At 38.3% G+C, this 22,023-nt stretch overlaps 2 protein-coding genes across 2 annotated transcripts in view; one reads left to right on the forward strand and one right to left on the reverse strand.

Moving 5' to 3' along the window:
* Window positions 1–2,589: 2,589 nt before the first annotated feature.
* LOC139737666 (MFS-type transporter SLC18B1-like) overlaps window positions 2,590–22,023 on the forward strand; it is a 31,428-nt gene continuing 11,994 nt past the window's right edge. The window contains exons 1-3 of the mRNA XM_071648343.1: window positions 2,590–2,759; window positions 4,901–5,165; window positions 18,935–19,030. Coding sequence (XP_071504444.1) covers window positions 2,590–2,759; window positions 4,901–5,165; window positions 18,935–19,030 — 531 coding nt within the window. The remainder of the gene's footprint in view (window positions 2,760–4,900; window positions 5,166–18,934; window positions 19,031–22,023) is intronic.
* Window positions 8,675–15,476, reverse strand: LOC139737675 (CMP-N-acetylneuraminate-poly-alpha-2,8-sialyltransferase-like). Its single transcript, XM_071648357.1, has 4 exons — window positions 15,375–15,476; window positions 11,446–11,524; window positions 10,196–10,729; window positions 8,675–8,993 (listed from the first exon to the last, which is right to left on the reverse strand). The coding sequence occupies exons 1-4, from the start codon at window positions 15,460–15,462 to the stop codon at window positions 8,675–8,677; spliced, it is 1,020 nt and encodes a 339-aa protein (XP_071504458.1). The 5' UTR covers window positions 15,463–15,476.

The raw sequence follows: 22,023 nt of genomic DNA on the forward strand, positions 1-22,023 counted from the left end.
GAAAACGTCGTTGCCGATCGGCGAAGACGAACTGCCGACGTTATTGTTCGGAGTCAGTCGTCGAAGAATTCTCTGACGACTCTCGATCCGACGACTGACTCCGAACAATAACGTCGGCAGTGCGTCTTCGCCGATCGGCAACGACGTTTTCCCGCCTAACGTCTTTGCCGATCGGCGAAGATGGCACTGCCGACGTTATTGTTCCGGAGTCAGTTGTCGGAGAACTTCTCCGACGACTGACTCCGAACAATAACGTTGGCAGTGCGTCTCCGCCGATCGGCAACGACGTTTTCCCGCCCACCAAAATCAGACGAGCTGATGAAGCGTCCAGGATCGGACGTGAAACTGTTCTCTGAGCTAAAACAGTAAGTCGAGACTGCAATGATTCATTATACATTTTTGCCTTTATGAACGTTACCTGCTGAATCAGAAAGGCCAGTGAGGATCCTAGCCACTACTCAAAGCAGATAATGCGGTAAATGAGTGTTCGGGACTGGATCATAATAATCATCTAAGAAAGCAAGAAAATAATGATTATACCTCTCTTTTTTAATGAGACTACAGTGTGCATTAATTCACATTGTGCACCATGTAAAAACCCAAGTGTGAAAAGCAATGATACGATGTTGATATACATGTACAAGGTTGAAAATGTCCATAGTTTACTGTTTGGAATCATGGGCAATGGATTGCATCAATAAAGTTATTATCTTGACATTGCAACTCTGGAACTGAGTTCCTATATACCATACAAGTCCAGCAGTGTGTGTACGGTGTATTGGTATATTCTATGTGCCTGTGTGTGTCTATGTGTTGTTTGTTACCTTTCACTTTAATAATAAACAATCGTTCTCCCCTTTGTACTAGAATTTCAGTAAAGTGGTGAGCGGTCGTGTGATGAGTCACTTCTGTATGTATTAGTTGGAATGTTGTTTGAAACCAGTAGAAAATTTGAAATTGTTGTCCTCTGATCAAGTCGACAGCTCATGACAGATGTTTGCGAGCCCGAAAATGAGACAAGGTTCCTTAATCTGAAAATGAAACAAGGGTCGTTATTCAGAAATTGAAAAGAAGGTGTGTAGCAGCGAACCTTATTTCTTTTTACGGATCAACGAAACTTTGGAATAATAAACTTTTTTTTTTCATTTTGGGATTAACGAACATTTGGAATATTGAGCTGTTACCCTCAGTATCAGCCATCATAATTGCTACATAGTTCGTTACTGGGATGGGCAGTCGTCTGATCATAATGATGAGAATCGGTGATGAGGATGAGGGATGATAATGAAAATGATAATAAAGATAATGACCCAATGTCCTATACAACACCATATAAGATAGTTGATCCAAAGCGTTAAAGGTACTTTAATCATATCACTTCAAACACAGAATACATCCCATTTTTGAAACAGATGAGTTTTCCAGAGTTTCTCTAAGTAGATGATGGTTGAAAACCTTTTCGAAAGATTAACGCTTCCGTAGTTGAGGGCTCATGACATCTGCCACCATACAGTAACTCCCATAATAGTCAGCAGACGGGTGGGTTCTTGGTCCAGTATGATAGGCGTTGTAGTCCGGCTGATGGCTGACGAACGTGAAGGAGTTCGAAACTGTATTGTTTTATACCCTCAATGGAGGGCCTTTGTGATCTAATAGTGCCCAACTAGTAGCAAATCGGCAGCATATTTGGCAGTATGATTTTATCTAATGATATCAATTTTCTGGTGCACGTCACGTGTGAAGTAGCTATCGTTTATCTATCCATGTCGAATTACCTTATCAAAGCCCAATACATGATCATTGCCTCAATCTTCCGCTCTGTTTCCAAAATTTGATTATTCACTTCCTTTCATTTCATGGAAGCATACATTATCCAGATTTATGTAAAAACAAATTGAAATTTTGTTTAGCCCTTTAGCCCCCCCCCCATCTATTAATAAGAATCGTCTTCCTGTATTGAACCTCCTACAATACATATGCCTGTCTTATCGCTTAGAGCAGGGTTTCAGAGGATTTATTTGGGAGTTTCGTATGTTACTCACCGTAGATGATATTTATCATGTTATGCTAATGAGCACACTAACTTCTGAGGAAAATTGTCTCCATTATAAATAGACATTTAGGCTTGTGGAACTTTGATAACTGTTAAGAAAATTCATGCTTATTATAAGTCATCATTCTTGTCTTTCGTGGTTTTTTTTAATGTGATTAGGCAATCCATGAAATTGCTGAATACCCAGACACCAATAATCTTTTAAAATCTTGTTGGAGAATGTATTTTTATGACATTTTCAGGCGCAGAAACAGATTAGGCTATAATGTATAGTGATGGTGATTGTCACTGTGCGATCGTGGGGTTTGTTCTGCGTGTGTTCATATACTCCTAAAACTTCTACAATCTTCTTTAAGTTTTCAGTCGAGTTTGAATAGGAAGGAATCATGCGAGAAGGGATTTCCCTTTGAAGAAGCGAGGGTAGAACCAGCCCCGATTACTACAGCCATTGACCAGTGTACGAATTACACGCGATGAAAGGATGTTAGATCATTTCATTGTAGGTAGATTTTCTTTCGCTCTTTAGTACACCAACAATGACCAGTATAGTAGTTGGTGCTGTTGAGCTTTGCCCTCGACGGAAATGCAGTTTCATCGACTTGTTGGCTGCGTCGATCCCTCTCTCCCTCTACACCCACCAGCCACCGCAGCCTCCTAGCAGGGAAAACATGGCACAGGTCCGAGGGTATATGCTGACAGAGACCAGGTAACCATTGAGACTTGCGATTGTTTTTGATTCTGCCATGAATTTTGTTTTTAATAATACTAAACTGAAACCAAAGTTGGCGAAACCTGCGCTTCAGCTCATTATTGAGCAACAGTAATCACAATCCAGACCCTGACTTCAGGATTGTAATTTGTATGTAGAATGCTGTGATCTGCGCTCCCACTCATCAGCACGCTTTCTCCATTCTACCAGGTATGTGTTATGTTTTTTTTTTTGTACGAGCTACCTTTCACTTCCGGCATATACTGTGTTTGTGTGCATTCATTGATACAGCAGGAAGTCAGCTGGTCAGCTGGTTTAAAGAGTTTTCAGATGATTTTCGCATCAGCTTGATGTGACACATAGGTGTAACAAGAAGTTAGTTACCATGATAGTCAAATAGACATAATTAATTTTATGTCCTTTGAACCACCGTGAAATTGGCATACATTTTCCAAGTCTCACCTCATCATGCCATATATTTGGCTTAAAATTTCACAAATACATGTATATGACAGCAAAAGGGCAACGTGTTGGCGAACATGCTTGATAATGAAAATATTTCAATTATGGCGGGATCATAATTACCATCTCACAGGAACCCGATGATACAACCTTCCATAAGAAGGGTTCATAAATGTGATGAAGAACAATTCATTTGAAAGCAAGATGATGTTTAAGTTTGTTAATTTATAGATTAGTCGTTGCGATCTTAACAAATTTCATTTGTAGGAGACAAATTGTAGAAGCAAACACCTGAACAATTCCTTTATCAATCATAGAACATCATTACAATTTACATGCTTCCTCAACAAGAGAGTATCAGAAAAACACATATATAAACTGAGATTACGATTAAACTAAAGAAATGATATTATGAGGAAGTTGTAAGTTTAAATGTCTTGTTTGGTTGTTTTGTTTTGTTTTTGTTTTTTTGGAAATGCGCACACTGTCGTCACCTCGTGATGTAAGTCTTAGTCAAGCACATGTGAACTTTCTCCAGTGATGTACGAATGAGTGAGATATTAATATCTCAATTTATTTCCATTTATTGAAGTAATAATCTACTTTGGGCAACTAGCAATAACTCTATAACACCACTGTGATATGAGAGAATGTGTTTATTGTACAAATTAAGGGAACTGTTTTAAAACAAAATTATGCGCTACTTTCTGGGAGATAATTTCCCTTTTATTAAAATTCTCATCCCTTTTATAGTTGTCTCTACCAAGGAGGTTATGTTTTTGCCGGCATGAGTATCGTTGCTTGTTTGGTTTTCTGTCTGTTTGTAATACAACTAAGAATAAAAAGAGTTGTATGAACGGCTTCTGGTGAAATTTTCAGGGTAATTTGATAATAACACAAGGAACAGGTGATTACACTTGTTAGTGATCCGGATCATCGTCAAGGACTAGGATTTTATTTTGTTGGAAAATTTGAAAGACCCTTTGTCATTGGGAAATTGGGTCGATTTAGCACATGTGCTTGATGGAGGTCTGCGCTCTCCGAGTGCTTTTCCATAGTTTGTTATTAAGCTTTCCTTGTCGTTTTCTTTGTTTGCATACTTCTTCCAATGCCCAGGTACTGTGACTTCCGAATTGGAGAAATAATTGATTTGCCACCGTCGAACAAGGAAGAGAGTGAAAAAGAACAAGTAAACCAGCATGTAGTAAAAATGGAATAACACCGTCAAATAGAGAGACACTGACACAAAAGAGCTACAAAAGAGCTCGTTATATCAACAAACAGAGCAAAATTAGTAAGACTTCTTTTGGGTTGCGAACCAATTTTGACCTATCAAGGAATATGGAGAGTCCTTCAACTATGAGCACTGAGAAACTCAATGCTAATTCTCAAGTAAATGATGATGCAACAGAAGATGACACGCTGTTGAGGAGATCAATAGAGAGCCCACTTCTAGAGAAAATGAATTCAAAGACAGGTTTGCCAGCTAGCACGTCTAAACGAAGAACGTCCGACTGCAGTGGAGATATATCCGAGTTTGTGACGTGTGCGTTTTATGATCACGATGAAACTTACAATGAAAGTTTCCGAACACCCAGGCATTCAGCAGGAGGAACTATAAGCCCTATTCGAACAGATTCTTCACTAGAAAAACTGAATTCGATATGTAATGGTAGTGACATTACAGCAGTAAAATCGGAGTCATCTGATCAGTCCATCGACGAACTTGATCGTGCTGGGGACATTCAAATTAGCCAATCAGATTCAGACAGAGGATTAGATGCTTCTACCAGTTACCAGAGAGATGAGGGAAACAAGGACTCTCATGAATCGTCGAACAGGTTTTCCAGGCCGCAGATCCTTACGTTTATCAGTCTGGCAATCACAACCTTGCTAGATCAGGTCTCCTTCTCTGTGTTGGCACCTTTCTTTCCGAGAGAGGTAAGTCTAACACCGATACCAGATTTTCTCCAGCCTGAATTACGGAACATGGCTGGAACATAAACCCAAATTACCTGTATAATCATAATGCTGGTTTAACTCGTAATGGCAGACATAAAACAATATGAATGTATTTACATTTTACACCATACATTGTTACACGTATAATGCTTTTACGCAATGTTATCGAAGTGCATGGAATGATAATGACTTGTAAAATTGAATTAGAAATAAGAACCAATAGAAACCAATTCACATATGGCTGTTAGACTGTTTATCAGAATTAAGGTAAGTAGTTGCAATACTAGTATATATCATGTGATTACATTTACGGTATAACATTAAACAATTCTACACCGCGGAATGTTATCATATAATTGATTATAATTCAGGATCAGATATCCATATCTATCTGTTCATTTAGAGATGGTTTTAACATACACTGTAAGATTAATAGGGAGCAGATCTTACGTTCCTTGTATCTGTCAGGTCCACAGATCTTTTTAATATCTGCTCCCAAACCAAGCGTAACCGTATCTCACTAGATTTTACAGGATCCGAATAAAGTAGCGTTTTTGAAGTGCATTCAGGGATCAGTTTGAACGAAAATGACAACATGGAAAAACAAAAATGAAGATTTGCTGATAGGTTCGTTTCGGTGAGAGAAAAGATGAGGCGCTAGGGAGATTAGACAGGTCGATTTAATTCTACTAATCAGAAGAAAGGGGACAAGGCAGGGCATCTACTAATTCCAACAATCACAAAACGACTGACATACTCATAAAATAATAATTTATGCAATTAATAAAAGGTGAGAACGAACTCAAAATGGAGAAGATTTTTTTAAGCGTATATGATTTTGTCATTAAAAGAAAAAAAAATCGTTATTTAGATGTAATCATAAAACGACTCACATGATCATAGAATAATAACTTACATGCAATGTATAAAAGGTGTGAGCGAATTCGGAATGGAGATGATTTTTTTAAGAGTATGATTTTGTTTGTCATTAACAAAAATGTTTTTAAAAATCGTTATTTAGATGTAATAAAACTCCAAACACTATTATCATACTGCGATGACACAAAATGATGTAGCATTCATAAGGCTGTATTAACAGATGACAATTATTCACTCCTTTCTCCGGGCTATGACATCAGTTTATTGCGGAGACAGATTTTAGTTTCATTTTCTAAATTCGATGTTTGTTACTGCTATTATCAGTATTGTTATTGTCCTTATTTTCATTTTGATTGTTATTATTCATTTGCCCATACATACATAATTGCAATATAACGTATATTGTACAGACAATGTATCAATACATGTGTATATGAATAAGATGTATAGGAAGTGACATACATGGGCCAGGGCTCACACAAATTGAATTCTTTACTAATATTATTCGGATGCACGTGAGCCCTCATGTGTCACCCTTTAACACATGATAAATGTGTTCAGAAACAAAGCTGATGATTCAAAACTAATCAATAAAACAGTGGATAAGAAGTCATTTAAATGCATCAATCGTTATAAATAATATGAGCAAAATTTACAATTCAACATAATGTACACCATCTATGGATCATGATTTATTGAAGGATTATGTTTTCTGTAAAGCGAATCTGATACGGCCCAACAGTACCCTGTTGAGATATATCGAATAGGGATCCACCTCATGGTATACCATTCTGTTACCGACGAACCTATATTCGTCAACATATTGAAAGTTTTTTCCCCTTTCTCAATATAAATAATTCCGGAGATTCAAATAAGATGTATACTGTATTTCAATCTATTTTTTAATTCACCACTTTAACTTAATAAACTGGCACTCACTGAAGTCAAGAAAACTGGAAAATACTTTCGTCGAAGAGCTGCGACTTTGTTACTGCAACTTGGTTACGCGACACGTTGGTCAGGGCACAGATATTAATCAAATTGCAAGACGACAAAAACCTTTTGTTATAAGCTGGTTCGGAGTAAGGTCTATATACATTCTACGCATGAACAGATAAAGGTCTTTTGAGGGGAAATAGCATAATGATTAATGAATGAGCATATTGTAATGAGCAACGTCATGGACAACGCTTGAAGGGTTCCTTTATACTGCAGGAAAAAAAAAAGAACATTTCTGATCATTTAAGGGAGCGTCTTATCATAAAAGCAAGTCGAAATTAAAATTCGGATTGTTTGAACCATCGCTAACAGGAAACTGGTCAACTGATCATAAAGAAAGCAGCCTCAATTGAATCAATCATCGAAACCGTTCGAAAACCATCAGAGTTTTTAATGGGGACATTTCTCTTTTCTTCTTTTATGACAATCTTAAAAGAGATAAATGCCAGTATAGGACCTACCAATTGAAAGGGAATGAAACCAAAATAAACATGAGGCTTAAGTCAATGCACATCAGCAATATTAGTTAAACACCACGCAGCGAAGTTCGGAAGAAATCGGACAATTCGTTGAAGAACTTTGAACTTTTGAATTTCAAAGTTCTAAAGTACAATATTATGTTGCATGACGCATGCACAAAATTTCATCTTTCAATGAAAAGTACTATCTAAAGAGTACACATTCTCTCGGCTTGTTACTGACACGTTAGGGGTAATAATTTTCCCCCGCTATTTGCACTGCTTTCTAAAAGAAGTAAGTCAGGTGCTTTTTCATTATGCTAGAAAAGTGAAAATACGTTAATTCTTCTTTATATTTTTTGTATTATTGCCCATGCGTGACTTCCATAATGTAATCTTCTTGTCCAGCAATGGTGGCACCGAGACTCTAAAATTCCATAACTTTAGAACAAATTTTCTGCAAACTTCGCTGACATTTACTGATGTGTTGTAATGTTGCGGCATTATCTCAATTTGAGTATATTATATTAGGGTTTCATTTTCCTATAAGCATCCAAAAAGCATCGAAATTGCTCTGGAATGTAGGTTCATATCGCACAATCAGCGTATATTTTCGTATACCCATAGTTTTGTAACAGCCTTTAAATATACTAGACAGGCCCAGGGACCTCGGCCGCATGGGAGTCCTCTCCCTCACATTGACAAACTAGTGCCAGAAAATTGTGTTTTGCATCCTTTTGCTGAAAACACGAAGGAAAAAGGAAACAGCTGCAAATATATTCATAATGTACATGTAATATCACAGCTTCCTATTTTTTATGCATGTAAATACCTGTACAAGCGTGAGGAAGCAGTGCCTTAAGGGTTCTATGGGATGTGCAGATACATTGTACAAGAAGTTTATTCCAAAATTCCCGTTTCCAATTTCCTTGCCCACATTTGGGCCTTGTCTGAAAATCATACCACGTCATTCGCTATACCGAATGAAATTTCCAGTATCAAGCGTTGTTGTGGTTAGTACAAGAGACGATGCTTATGATATACAATGATGACGTTCGGTGTCAAGCTCAGTACAATGCAAAGAAAGACGCTGGTGTTCCCTAGATCACTTTCCATCTTGGGTTGCAATTACAAGCACCATCAAGAGACAAGCTAATGCGAGTGAGCGTCCTCTTCGGTTGAGCGATTGTTGGTAGTCAGTGTACGGTTGTCCCACTTTTTCGCACAGTCATTGACGACACGAATCGCGCCTCGGTCTTCGAGCTGTTGCAGTACCTTGTATTCATTCGGCATGTGATGAAGATTGCTACCGAAGTTGATACGTGCTTTGTCGAAGTAGTGGTATTTCAGGGTGCGGTTTGTCGGATCCTTGTAGAAAGGGTAGAAGCCGAATAAAGTGATTCGAGAGCAGAACTGGGTCGCCGAGGCGTAGACCTGCAGACCAGCAGATGGGTCGCTGACGTTGAATAAGCTGAAGAAAATGGAATAGTAGTGATGTTGACAACACTTGCAAAAAAAACAACAACAACAGAAACAGCAGCAGCAGTAGCAGCAGCAGCAGCAGCAGCAGCAACAACAACAACAACAATAACAACAAGACTATGATATCACGTGACCGGTATCAGAGCAAGCAACCATCCACACTTTTCCCCTTCTATGTAAAATAGATACTGTATAAACATATAATTTGGAGCAACCTTCTCTACGACAAGCACCTTCTATTGATGTTTTCAAATTGAACCTAAAAACCTACCTTTTTAATTTGCATTAAAGATTGTTGTTTTACATGTATGCATATCATATACGTATATTGTGTGTTTGTTTTGCCTGTTGCTCTTATGTTGTTGCCCACACTTCTATGATACTATGTTGCAATGTACCATAACTACAGTATTCATTCTGTTTTAGCCATTCAGGAATATATTTTTAGGTAGAAATGAGCGCTTTATAAGTGTCCACTATTATTATCATTATTATCATTATCATTTCCCTCAAACTTGACTGCAACTTGATTTCTTTTGACTTGACTTTTCTGTGTAAGATAGCTTGCTTTCTTGCACTTCTGTGAAAGAACTAATTTGTGAAAATGGGACAACGTGTTTCAAGCACAATGAATGGAGAATTTAAAAGTACCAAAGCAAGAAAACACTTTTTGGTGACCTCATGCTATTGTGGTGACGGATTATTCTTTTATTTACATTTTTAACGTTTCTTGGTCACATATAAAATGTGATTTAAATATTCAAATACAATATGTTTTATTTTCAGTTTGTTTTCTCACGCATCCAAAGACAAACTTCTTGGTTATTTCCATTTACGTTTGAAAGAGGGACTTCATACAATAGTTATACAAGCGACTTAGAAAGCGAGCAGCTCTATTGTGATGATTTGAACAGCAGATCAACATGCAAGTCATTGTCTACAAGCAAACTAAAAACAGCGCTTATTCTCGGTCCCTTTTTCTTCTCGAAGCCGATCAAATTTTTACTTCATGTTGAGATAGCAAGGAAAAATTTCAAAGAGAAAGATGGATTTAAACGATTATGATTTCATATATAATGATACTTTTGGGTAAAAACTTGCTTGGCGTCATTTCAAAGTGACTATAGGTTTTTGAACGGTTTATAAGGTTATTTACTATATCGTTAAAATATCGAGCTGTATAAGACTCACCGTCGAATATTGTTCACCACGTCATAAGGAGTGTACGCATATCGAGGTCGAATCCCGTATTTGTCCAAGTAAATGAGAATGGACTTCATCTGGCGAAATGTTTTCATGCCTTTATGGTACCACAAAATGCTGTCCCCGATCAGCGCGATGTTGTGGACCCAATTTCTGCATTTGCCCTGAAGTTCATCAATTGCAACACTAGCGTTCTGCTGATTGATGCAGGCATCTAGTGCCTCAAATTGTTTTCCATTCAGCGTCATGAAATCAACCCTTGATCCGACATCACGAGAAAATTCGCCCCCGAAAAGCGCCAGATTTACGCGGATGACTACGTCAGCTTCTTCAATGATATCGCCACAAGCGCTGTCGAGTAGGACACCAGAGTTCCCTACGATTGAGCAAGTGTCCACCTTGTGTGGAGAGTGAGTTTGTTTTAACCTGAAGACTTTCTTCTGCTTCTTAGATGCCTCCATCCTCTTCGGGGGGATTCCCCTTCTAAATATTTGTACATCCATCGGCACTAAAAATTTCCTCCTGCATGAAAATAAGGTGGAAAGAGCAAGCTTTTCAGTAGAAACATTGCCCGTTTGGGAATATATTACCAGACTCTAATGCGGGGAAATGGGAATGGGGAGGGAATGCTCGTGTTTGGATATCTTTGCATAGACCTACATCACAGTCGAAATTGCACGTTTACACATCATGTCTTTATACATATTAAAACAAAATAAGCATTGATAAGCAGATTGAACATTATCATTTACTGGTTTCGCCCTGAAATGAATGGTATGCACATCATTGTAAGTGATGCTTTACACATGAAAAACTCTGCTTTATTTAGAAAAATGATATGGATGATTGCTGAAAAATACAATTGTCATTACTTCAAAAGTCTTACAAAATAATAATCCTTCAGAAAAACGAACCTTATTGCCTTTTCGGATTAATGAATTGATTTCGGATTGAAAGCCGAATAAATAATGATAATGATGATGATAATAATAATAATAATAATGATAATAATAATAATAATAATAATAATAACGCACCCTCGAAATTACGAACCTTTCGAATAACGAACCTTGTTGTATTTTCGAATTAACGAACCTTCGAAATAAGAACTGTAACGGAAAATTCAATGCGTACAATGAATGAATTATAGACTCGTTCATGTTGATTAGTAGGTCATATTCTCTCTTTCTTGTCAACGTTCTTAGATCTGAAATCAAAGACAACAAGTTAATATTTACCGCATCTCACTCACGACATCTGTGTTGAGCACGGGAAGACTGAGAAGTTGGTGCCGCGTTGATGAGTTTGGCAGAATATCTAGTATCAAACAAAACGATTGATGTGTGTTAGTGGAAACATATCAGCAATAACGATAGCCATTGAATTATACTTTAGCAGTCATTCTAATGAAGAAAAGGTCTTTATGGATGGAAACTAAGTACTCTTTTATCATTCGGCAAGAATATCACTCATCAAAACAAGGATGAAGTCGCGAAAATGATTTTCTCCAGAATGTAAATTCAAAAAGAAGCTAAAACATCCTGTTGAGTCAGTCGTGCTAAGGGCATCCTTCATATTTACTCTTTACAACAAATATTGTAGAAATGACGTAAAGTTAAGATGGTCACAATACACCTATTATCCTGCACTCGCCCGTGATCATAGCAAACAAGAACCACCCAAACGTCAATACAGTTGAACTATGTACACCACCTTTGTAGAATGGACAGAAAAGCTTCTTGAATGCTTTGAATGATCATTGGTTCGAAAATTCATATTAAGCCACAAGAATAGACAGCCATTTCAACTCAAAGTCACCCAAAATGATCTAGCAGCCATTTCAAGTCATCCAAAGAGATGCGCTTATCTTACAGCCATTTAAACTTTTACAAAACATGTACATAAATATGTGACTGCAAGAAAATGATATTGTATAGGCCTACTGTCCTTCGAAATCTGCAAAACGTCGTTTTTAGAGCGTTATTCCCAATAGTTCAATGTTAGCACTAACTAGTAAATCAACTTGAATATTAAATTCTACCTCAACAATATCCGCAATTCAATTATCTTGATAAATCTACACAAAATGTACGCTAAATACACGTGCTTCTTTTTCTGCATTTCAGTGGTGAATACATAGCACACTGTGGGTGTGACTAAAAAAGGCGGATCGTACAGGGGTGTGGAGCAATTTCAACTCAAATCAGCACAAACGCTATCTAGCATGCATTTCAAGTCACTTAAAGCGATATGCTTATCTAACAGCCATTTTAAGTTTTACAAAACATGTAAGTAAATATGACTGCAGGAAAATATAGGCTACTGCTCTTGAAATCTGAAACGTCATCATCTTTAAAGCTTTTTTCCCTATAGTTCGATAACACTAAGTAGTAAATCAACTTGAATATTAAATTTTACCTCAACGATATCCGCAATTCAATTATCTTGATACATCTACACAAAATGTACGCTAAATACACGACCTTGTTTACGAATGTTTAGAGTTCAAAGACTATTACATCGCACACTGTGGGTGTAACTAAAAAATGGCGGACCGTATACACGGGTGTTGAGCCGCGCCATTTGCTATCCCTGGAAGCTAATCCACTCCAGTAGGGTAATGCTGCGTTGGAGTCACGTTCACATAATGCACATTGCACAATATTGTTGCCGTTATAATTTTCCTGGGGATAACAGGGGATGACATGATAATGCGAAGAATATTTTCTGCAAAATTGGACTTGACATGGAAATGATAAAAACAATAGTGATGATGGTGGTGATTGATGGTAATGATATGGCTTAATAATAACAATAATGGTATAGGTTATCCCGTCCATTTTCGAATTTTTAAAAATCAAATTTTCAAGATTTTTTTTAAAATTCAAATTCGTCCCGAGAAGCACACAGAATGCACATCCGAACTTCACTTCAGTCATTTGTCATTGAAATTCGTTTTTCGTCAACCATTGTCAAAGACATCGCGATCAAAATCGTCAATTGTCATTGAAATTCATCCCCACGGCCCATTGACTGGAGAATGTAAGGATCAAATTCGTCTTTGTTCGCCCAATTTCATGAATATTATTTTTCAATCAACTTAGTTGGATGGCACTGGTCTTTTATTGTGAGGGTGAACCAATTCTACTCCGGTGGTATTATCTCACTTTCTACCGGTATTCGGATTGGAGGCATATTGCATCTCATATATGTAACAAACTTTATTCATGAAAATGGCAAAAACGTAATGTCTTTAATTTTTTTTACATTAAAATGAGCTTAAACTATGCACACGTAAAATTGTCTTTAATCACATGTGCCTGGAAATAATGGATTACTGTTTTCGTTTATATGACGGTACATAATTATGTTTGTCTCCGTGTGTATTCTGATTAGGGTGTGTTTGTATGTGTGCACATGACCCCTGTGTGTATGTGTGTCTGTTTTGCTTTGCTGTTGTTTTGTGTGTGTGTGTGTGGGGGGGGGGGGTGGGGTACACGTGTGTGTATGTTACTTCTAAATGTGGAAAAAGTGAACAGTTGCAGGAAAAAATGAAATAACCAAGATATTCCAACAAGAACGATACGATATGACTTGGAAGGAAAATTTGACGAAAATGATAGCTAAAAGACGAATTTGCTTTTGCTATTATGTGTGCAGCGAGCGTGACGGACGAATTTGAATTGTAAATTGTAAACGAGAATGTATGACAAATGGGCTAAACTGAATAGACTTTGTTCGAAAATGATCGACAAAAGACGAAATTGAAACTAGAATTCACATATTCGAGGTTTCTATAGGGACGAAATTGAACTACAAATCTATCAAATTGAATGAAACAAGTTTGCAAATGAACAGAAGAACCTATAGAAGTGAGAATATTAATGACGATGATATCGATAATTATTTATACATGTTAATTGACGTAGATTACTACGGCGTTTGAACGCAACAAACAACAATCATAGCTTTGACATGGTTACCACGTGATAATGAGTTTTAAACATATAAAGTAGTTTACGTATTCATGGTATTGCAATTGAACACGGTCTTTCTTACATGCAAACAGGCACCCCTTTTATTGTGTTTTTGTCCACAATAAGTAAAATTCAATTTTGTCTTTTTTTTGGCACATTCTTTTTTCTATATGTCTCTGGTACTATAACTAGTTCCTATTTATCCCTCTGGTTTATTTTTGTTTTGTCCTAGGCTGGGCACCTAATATTGGTAAAACGTAATGCTAATAAATTCTTCAAAAGAGCGGCAGATTGTGTGCCTATAGAATGAACATGCGCCGGACTGAAATGTTTAACATGTCAAAAAGTGTCTCCTTTTTGTCATGTTGGAATAAGCTCCTCCGGTCATTGCATGGGATAAGATTTCTGGGAGCAATAGTATGAACAATGCCCCGAAAAGCATGCAGTCCATATTTTTATATACCAAATAGGAGTAACTAATATTGCTCTGAATAATTCATTATCTTATCTAAATAACATATGATTTCTAATATCGCAAATTCTTTCCTGCACAACAATAGAAAATCAATGTAATCCAAAATGTATGAACATTTATTCTAAAATTGAACAAGTACATAAGCTATATTATTTGAACAAAATCATTGTGTCATTGAGAAGAAAATCCCAGATACAAAACAAGCTCGATAAGATTTGGCCCACTCAATTAACATAAAATACAAAGAAAAAACGTAGTACGAGAACACAGAAACACACACACACACACACACACACACAAGCACACTAACGATCGGGAAGGGTCAGTTTATAGAGCGAGAATGAAGAACAATGGGGACGAAGCAGGGGTCCGCAGTATACATGCAAAACAATTGCCAGGCACTTTCCGCTGGCATGGGCAAAGTTTATACGAAGATAACAACAACATCAACAACAACAACAACAACAACAAAAATAACAACAATAACAAAATCATACATATAAGCTGATAAACTTTTAGAATATGAATAGTAAATTGGAATATATGACAAGTATGAGCAAATTATTGTACTGAATAGGAAATCTGACCCCGTCGTGGGGACAAGGTCAGTATGCGCTCCATGTCCTTTCAAAGGGTCCAATAGGTCTTCCCTCAAAACCTGTTTATAGTGTTATATTGGTGATTGTTAGTTGGCGTAATATCTTACTATACTCACATTTGGAGGCATGCTGAATGGGGTTGCTGTTGAGATTAAGCAAACTCATCAAACTGACGAGTATGGTTCCCGCAGCGACGAGTACCATTCGGCGCCTGGAAAGACAAGCCTTAGCGCCTTCCATAATTGTCTATCAAAAGGAAACACCACGTTCATTTGCCTGGTAATTTTTCCGTTGCAATTATATCCATTTCATGGCTGCACTAAATCGCTTTCCTCCGTACAACACAAAAATCCCGGATAATATCGGCTGGGACAAAATTTAAGCATCTGTATTTCTGCACGTCCGTTTGTCATTGACTGAGCAAACCGTGTCTCTATGAGAGCGCAGTAATTCAGAGGAGGACTGGGGAGATATTGTGTTGACTCGGAAGTGAATAGTGAACGTGTATTAATGTATGTCAATATTGTCCGTATTTGCACTCTGCGATTTCATTGTGGGACGAATATTTGCTGCGTTGACTCAGGAGAGTCACGAGAAAGAGACGATGGCCATACAATATTTCTTTCATTCTCTATTTTCAACAGGAATTCATTTACAAGTGGTTATCCATGTCTCTAAAATCATCTAAGGCGCAAGAGGCGCATATGCGAGTACACACATATATATATATACACACACACATACACACACACGCACACACGCACGCACACACACACACACACACACACACACGCACACACACGCATAAACAGACTGTACATTGATGCCGAACTTAAATGGGGCGTGCATGTAAATTATCTATGTGTAAAAGTAGGCCACATTATTTCTTTCCTTCGTCGTTTGAGACATTTCATAAAGAGGAATTATTTCAAATTGAGTATACCGCAATGTTATTCTATTATACATATATGCAGATGTAATTTGGGAGTCCTCCTCCGAAAAAACATATAAATCAACTGCAAAAAAAAAAAAAAGAAGCAAAACAGAGCAGGGAGAATCATTTTGGAAATTAATCCTAAATCACAATCTTCTGTTATGTCAAATTGTTATGGCATATTACAGTGGGAAACATAAAAATCCCTTCAAAAATTTCATATTGGAGTCATGATTTTCAAGATTTCGAAGAATTCATCACCAATTTACCTTCAAGAAAATGTATTCTATCCCCCTCCCCCCCCTCCCCCCCCCCCCCCCCAACCCTACTTATTTCGGCACCGTAGCCTTAGCCTTCCAAAACCTCGGACAAACTTTTGCGAGTGTGCATTTTTCTACAGGGGAGCAGAACTGTGTAATGCACGTCACTGAATGATTTTAAACGGTCCCTTTCTAAATTCAGTTTATCGCAATCATGTCAATCCACCTATTTGCTTGGATATTCCGAAGAAATGTATAAATACGACCAGAAAGTTTATATTGCCTTGAGATCTTGTACAATATTGCAATATAAAATTTTATTTCATGAGACTGTTATAATTTTGTATCTTTATTATGTAACCTTCACACTCTATTTTCTTTCTTAACTCTTTATAACTGGTCCCCATGGAAGACCTGAAAAGTGCAGCTGATTATGGGCTGGCTAATCTACATTTATTCTTTTTCGTGTGTTGATAATATGTCATAATCTTCAATTACTATGTATCAATGTTTCACTTTATGCATGTATCATTTTCCTTGTACCCTATGATGTCTTTTATATCTGTATGTATCTTTATGACGGAAGTAAGACAAACAAACAACCACACAGACACACAGCCACACACACACACACACACACACATATATATATGTACGCATATATACATTTATTTATTTATATGTGTGTGTTGTTGTTGTTCTTTTAAATTTATAGAGCGCTCTGCCGGATGGGCAATTTGCTCCAAAATACACATTTGATTAATTAATCATTTAAATCTCACTACAAAAACCTACACTACTATCAATCATTTTTTGTGAGAAATCGTTATCATATGATATCTTTGATTCATAATCATAAAAAGATAATCACAGGAAAAAAGGGATAGGTTTTAGGGAGAACAGATGTCACCTGCCTACATATATGTATACAATATATATCCTATAGGTGTGACTGCATTATCTTTATGTACCTATACATAAAGATAATGTAGCACACACAACATACGAGGCCAAGCCCGTTTCACCTTACTAAGTATATGTGTGTGTGTGTGTGTGTGTGTGTGTGTGTGTGTGTGTATGTGTTTATTGTCCACAAAGATCAAGGTGATATTACAGATTGGAACTCCATGAAATGTTTGATAATCAAACAATGGATTCGATTCTTTCTCACGTAGTATAATTCATACACACACACACACACATACACACACACACAACACACATACACACACACTCTATTATATATAGGCCTATACCGTATATGTAGACTTTGATGAGTCAATGAGTGTGTGTGTGGAAGAAAGGGAGAAATTGTCTACTAATTAGCCAAAGTGTATTGTGAGAGCAGTTGTTCCGAATCATTTTGATACTTTTGATTACGGATTTTCATATCGTTGCCTGCTCGGCAGAAGAACTCTTGCATGAAATTCACCTTGACAATGAAATTTGGGTTTGTGACTTAACTCGACAGAATTTTGAAAGCTCTTTCGTAAGCAACCATCATTGGTCCCTAGCTCTCACTTTAATACGTTAGTAGTCTAATCTGCATGTATTGCAAGTAAATTGATAATCAAAGTATTCCTTGACCACTGCAGCAGTGGCTGAGTGCTGTCGATGTTGGTTATAGCTTTACATCATTATACCTTGCAATTTCCATTGATAAGTTAACCGGCTCCCGTGTCGGCACTGAATAGATTACGTCCGTACCACTAATTCACCTATGTAATCCATTGACTATATCTGAAGGCAAGTTACCCTGCGGGTGATCTATTTTCTTTTGGAAGCAGATATAATGAAGTCCACTGGACTTTACAAATGTTATTTTGTAGGTTAAAGATGGAAAAGAAGACTTAGCAGTATGAGTGTCGATGGCATTTGGATGTCTTTCCCTACGAGCAAGGACCCCACAAGATCATTTGAAAGGCTGCGAGGGTCACATTATTCTTGAGGATCAGTTATTCCCATGTTCATGTCATGACCATAATGTTCAAATGAAAGACGTGGATTACATTTAATGTAAAAAAAAAACACACACACACACACCTTTATAGCAATACAAAACTAGAAATTGTGTGCTTTTCTCTCAATGACTTCTAACATCAGTTGTACAAACATGGTAAGCACTTAACGGGAACATGAAGTATATAGTCGAGCTGTACATTCCTGCGGTAATGGATTCCTTTGAATGTCGGTTTGAGCGATATTTTGTCGCACATTATGTATTGGGACGGTGTATTACAGCAGATGTTTATAGTGTCATGTTCTACGAGTGGGACCAAATTTGAAGGATCATTGTAGAGATTCTTCTTAGCCTTTCTTTCTATATCAGTTATGTATGTTGAATCATGATCCCATCCATGGATGAATGAGATGCATCACATCTACATGTATTATCTCATTATGTATCTTCCTTGTAATGTTATGTAAACAAGTTGAGATTGTTTATTATGACCTGTACTCCATCACCTTATTTTTCTTTCAGGCTAAGAACCGAGGTGTTTCCAGTCTACAGGTGGGGCTTATCTTCGGTGCCTTTGCCCTTGTTAACGTCGTCTTTTCTCCCATATTCGGGAAATATGTGAGTACCGTACTGATTCCTTCTATGCAACACTATATCAACCACACTGCGTTGTCATGCTGGTCTCTCTCCTGTCGACCCCCCTCGCTTTCTCTTTAGCTATTTCTCGACTGCCTATCTTTGTCTGCCTCTTAGCTTACCTCTCCCCCCTTCTCTCTCTCTGCTTCCCCATTTCCTTTGCTTTAAACGTCCAAAGTTCAGAAGATTCTGTACCACATCTAACTCTTACTTTAATACCTGTCCTGCGTAAGTCAATGAATCCTTCGTGAGACATCCCATCACCTGTTTGAATCAACATCAATTGTCTAACCACGAAGGTGAGACGAAATCCCCTCCCTGGTCTAACCAAGGAGATACACTAGAAGGCGAGCACACCGAGTACCACCTTGGTCTGACCAGGAAGGTGGGAAGACCTCCCTGACGTATGCACACATTGCCTAGACAATTCATGTGCCATCTGCTGTTTATTACTGTCACGTAACCAGCGAACAACGTACTGCACAAGCTCTACATTGAATTTGAGCAGCCCATAGTATTGATAGTGGGCCTCTGCAGATCTTATCAGTTTTACTTGGTCTAAGAAGAAAAAATGATTCTTTTTACACTACCTGCAGCCAATTTGAATAAAACATACTGCCATAAACCCATAAACATAACTGCCATAATTCTTGGCTAAAAGCCTTGCAAAGTAAACGTCTTCGTCAGGTTTTTAGCCATTACGCTGTAACGTGATGTATATACCTGTACGTGAAAGGTTTATGATTCGTTACATACAAGATATTCTTTTTACGTTACGTCGAACAACGCTTCACCATGGCGACCAAGAATTCTGAATTGAATCCTCTCCTGTCACACATGAATAAACATAGTTAGTAGGGCCTGGTCACACATACGCGAGGACTGGTCACCGACCTTCAGCAACCAAAGCAGGGGCGGATCTAGCTTTTTCCAAGGGGGGGGGGGGGGGGTTTGAGGGGCTGAGCTGGGTATTGCGAGGGAGCGTAGCGACCAAGCCCGAGCGAGCGAAGCAAGCGAGGGTGGGAGGGTGTGGAGGGGGGTATCCCCCCTCCCACAGTAGGAGATTTTTCATTTTTAGGGTTGCCAGCTTGCGATTTTAAGCATACTTGCATGCTCTATTTTTTATCTTTTTTGCCGACCCTGGCTCCGCGGTCCCTGGGTTTGTGATGTCCCAATGGCGATGCAGAGCATCGTCCACAAGGCGATGTCTGTGAGCCGCGTGGAGCCGCGTGGCGTCGCGCCGATTTTTTTTTTTTTTTTTTTTTTTTAGCTATTTGAACCCCGTAAGTGATGTTTTCCTGCTGGCATCTACTAACGTAATGGAGAACATAAAAAGCAGTCCATGATATTGCGTCTTATTAGAATAAGATCAAATAAACAGTTTAAAACAGGCGCGCCGGAAGCAGTTTTGGATGGGGGGGGGGCAAACATTGGAGGGGGCTCAAGATTAGACCATGCATATGTTACACAATATACACAGACACACACACACACACACGCACACGCACACACATCTATTTTATATATATATATATATATATATATATATATATATATATATTAAAAGTGGCGTACGGTGGGTCGAAACATGGGGGGAACCATAAAGTAATTTTGACGGTCTGTGTGCTTGTGCGTGTGTGCGTGAGCAATAATGGGACTACAATACATTACGGAATGTGATACATTCAACAACGCAGTCATTGAGGAACATTGTAAGTTTTCCTTACATGGATTATGGAATGACGGTTGTGAAACGATCGAGAAATTATATACTGTCAGCAACATAAGGTGAATGGCATAACAATAAAATGCGAGCGAGCGAAGCGAGCGAGCTTGAAAATTTTGATATTCTGCAGTTCCAAAACTGGAGTTTTGTAGCTATATATTTCGTTTTGGAAATACAATGGGAGCGCATCTGGCGCAACTGCTGGCAATTATTGGCAGCAACATTAGGAGAATGGCATAACGATTCAATGCGAGCGAGCGAAGCGAGCAAGCTTGAAAATGTTGACATTCTACAGTCCCAAAAAGGGGGTTTGTAGCTACAGTATATCTTTCACTTTGGAAATTAAGGGGGGGGGGGCATGGGGCGCAACTGCTGGCAATTACTGGCAGTAACGTTAGGAGAGTGGCATAACGATTCAATGCGAGCGAGCGAAGCGAGCGAGCTTGAAAATTTTGACATGTTACAGTCCAAAAACTCCCGTTTGTAGCTATATCTTTCGCTTTGGAAATTAAGGGGGGGGCATCGGGCGCAACTGCTGGCAATTACTGGCAGCAACGTCAGGAGAGTGGCATAACGATTCAATGCGAGCGAGCGAAGCGAGCGAGCTTGAAAATTTTGACATGTTACAGTCCAAAAACTCCCGTTTGTAACTATACCTTTCGCTTTGGAAATTAAGGGGGGCATCGGGCGCAACTGCTGGCAATTACTGGCAGCAACATTAGGAGAGTGGCATAACGATTCAATGCGAGCGAGCGAAGCGAGCGAGCTTGAAAATTTTGACATTTTACAGTCCCAAAACTCCCGTTTGTAGCCTTATTTTATCTTTCGCTTTGGAAATTAAGGGGTGGGGGCATCGGGCGCAACTACTGGCAATTACTGTCAGCAACATTAGGAGAATGGCATAACGATTCAATGCGAGCGAGCTTGAAAATTTTGACATTCTAGAGTCCAACAACTGCCGTCGTAGCTATGTTTTCGCTTTAGAAATTAAGGGGGAGGCGCACCGGGCTCAACTGCTGGATGCGAGCGAGCGAAGCGAGCGAGCTTGAAAATTTTGACATTTTACAGTCCAAAAGCTGCCGTTTGTAGCCATATTTTTTCCCTTTTATTCATATATATTCATATTTATTTTATTTTCTTTGTTTATTCATTTATTTTTATTATTTTTTTTTTGGGGGGGGGGGGGCAAAAATGCGTTTTGCCCCCCCACTTTTTGTATTGGGGGGGGGGGGGGGGGGCGGCCGCCCCC

Source organism: Diadema antillarum, unplaced genomic scaffold (genome assembly GCF_040938485.1).
Source record: "Diadema antillarum isolate AM-2024a unplaced genomic scaffold, OU_Dant_1.0 seq00000698_RagTag, whole genome shotgun sequence".
In the NCBI taxonomy this organism is placed as follows: Eukaryota; Metazoa; Echinodermata; class Echinoidea; order Diadematoida; family Diadematidae; genus Diadema; species Diadema antillarum.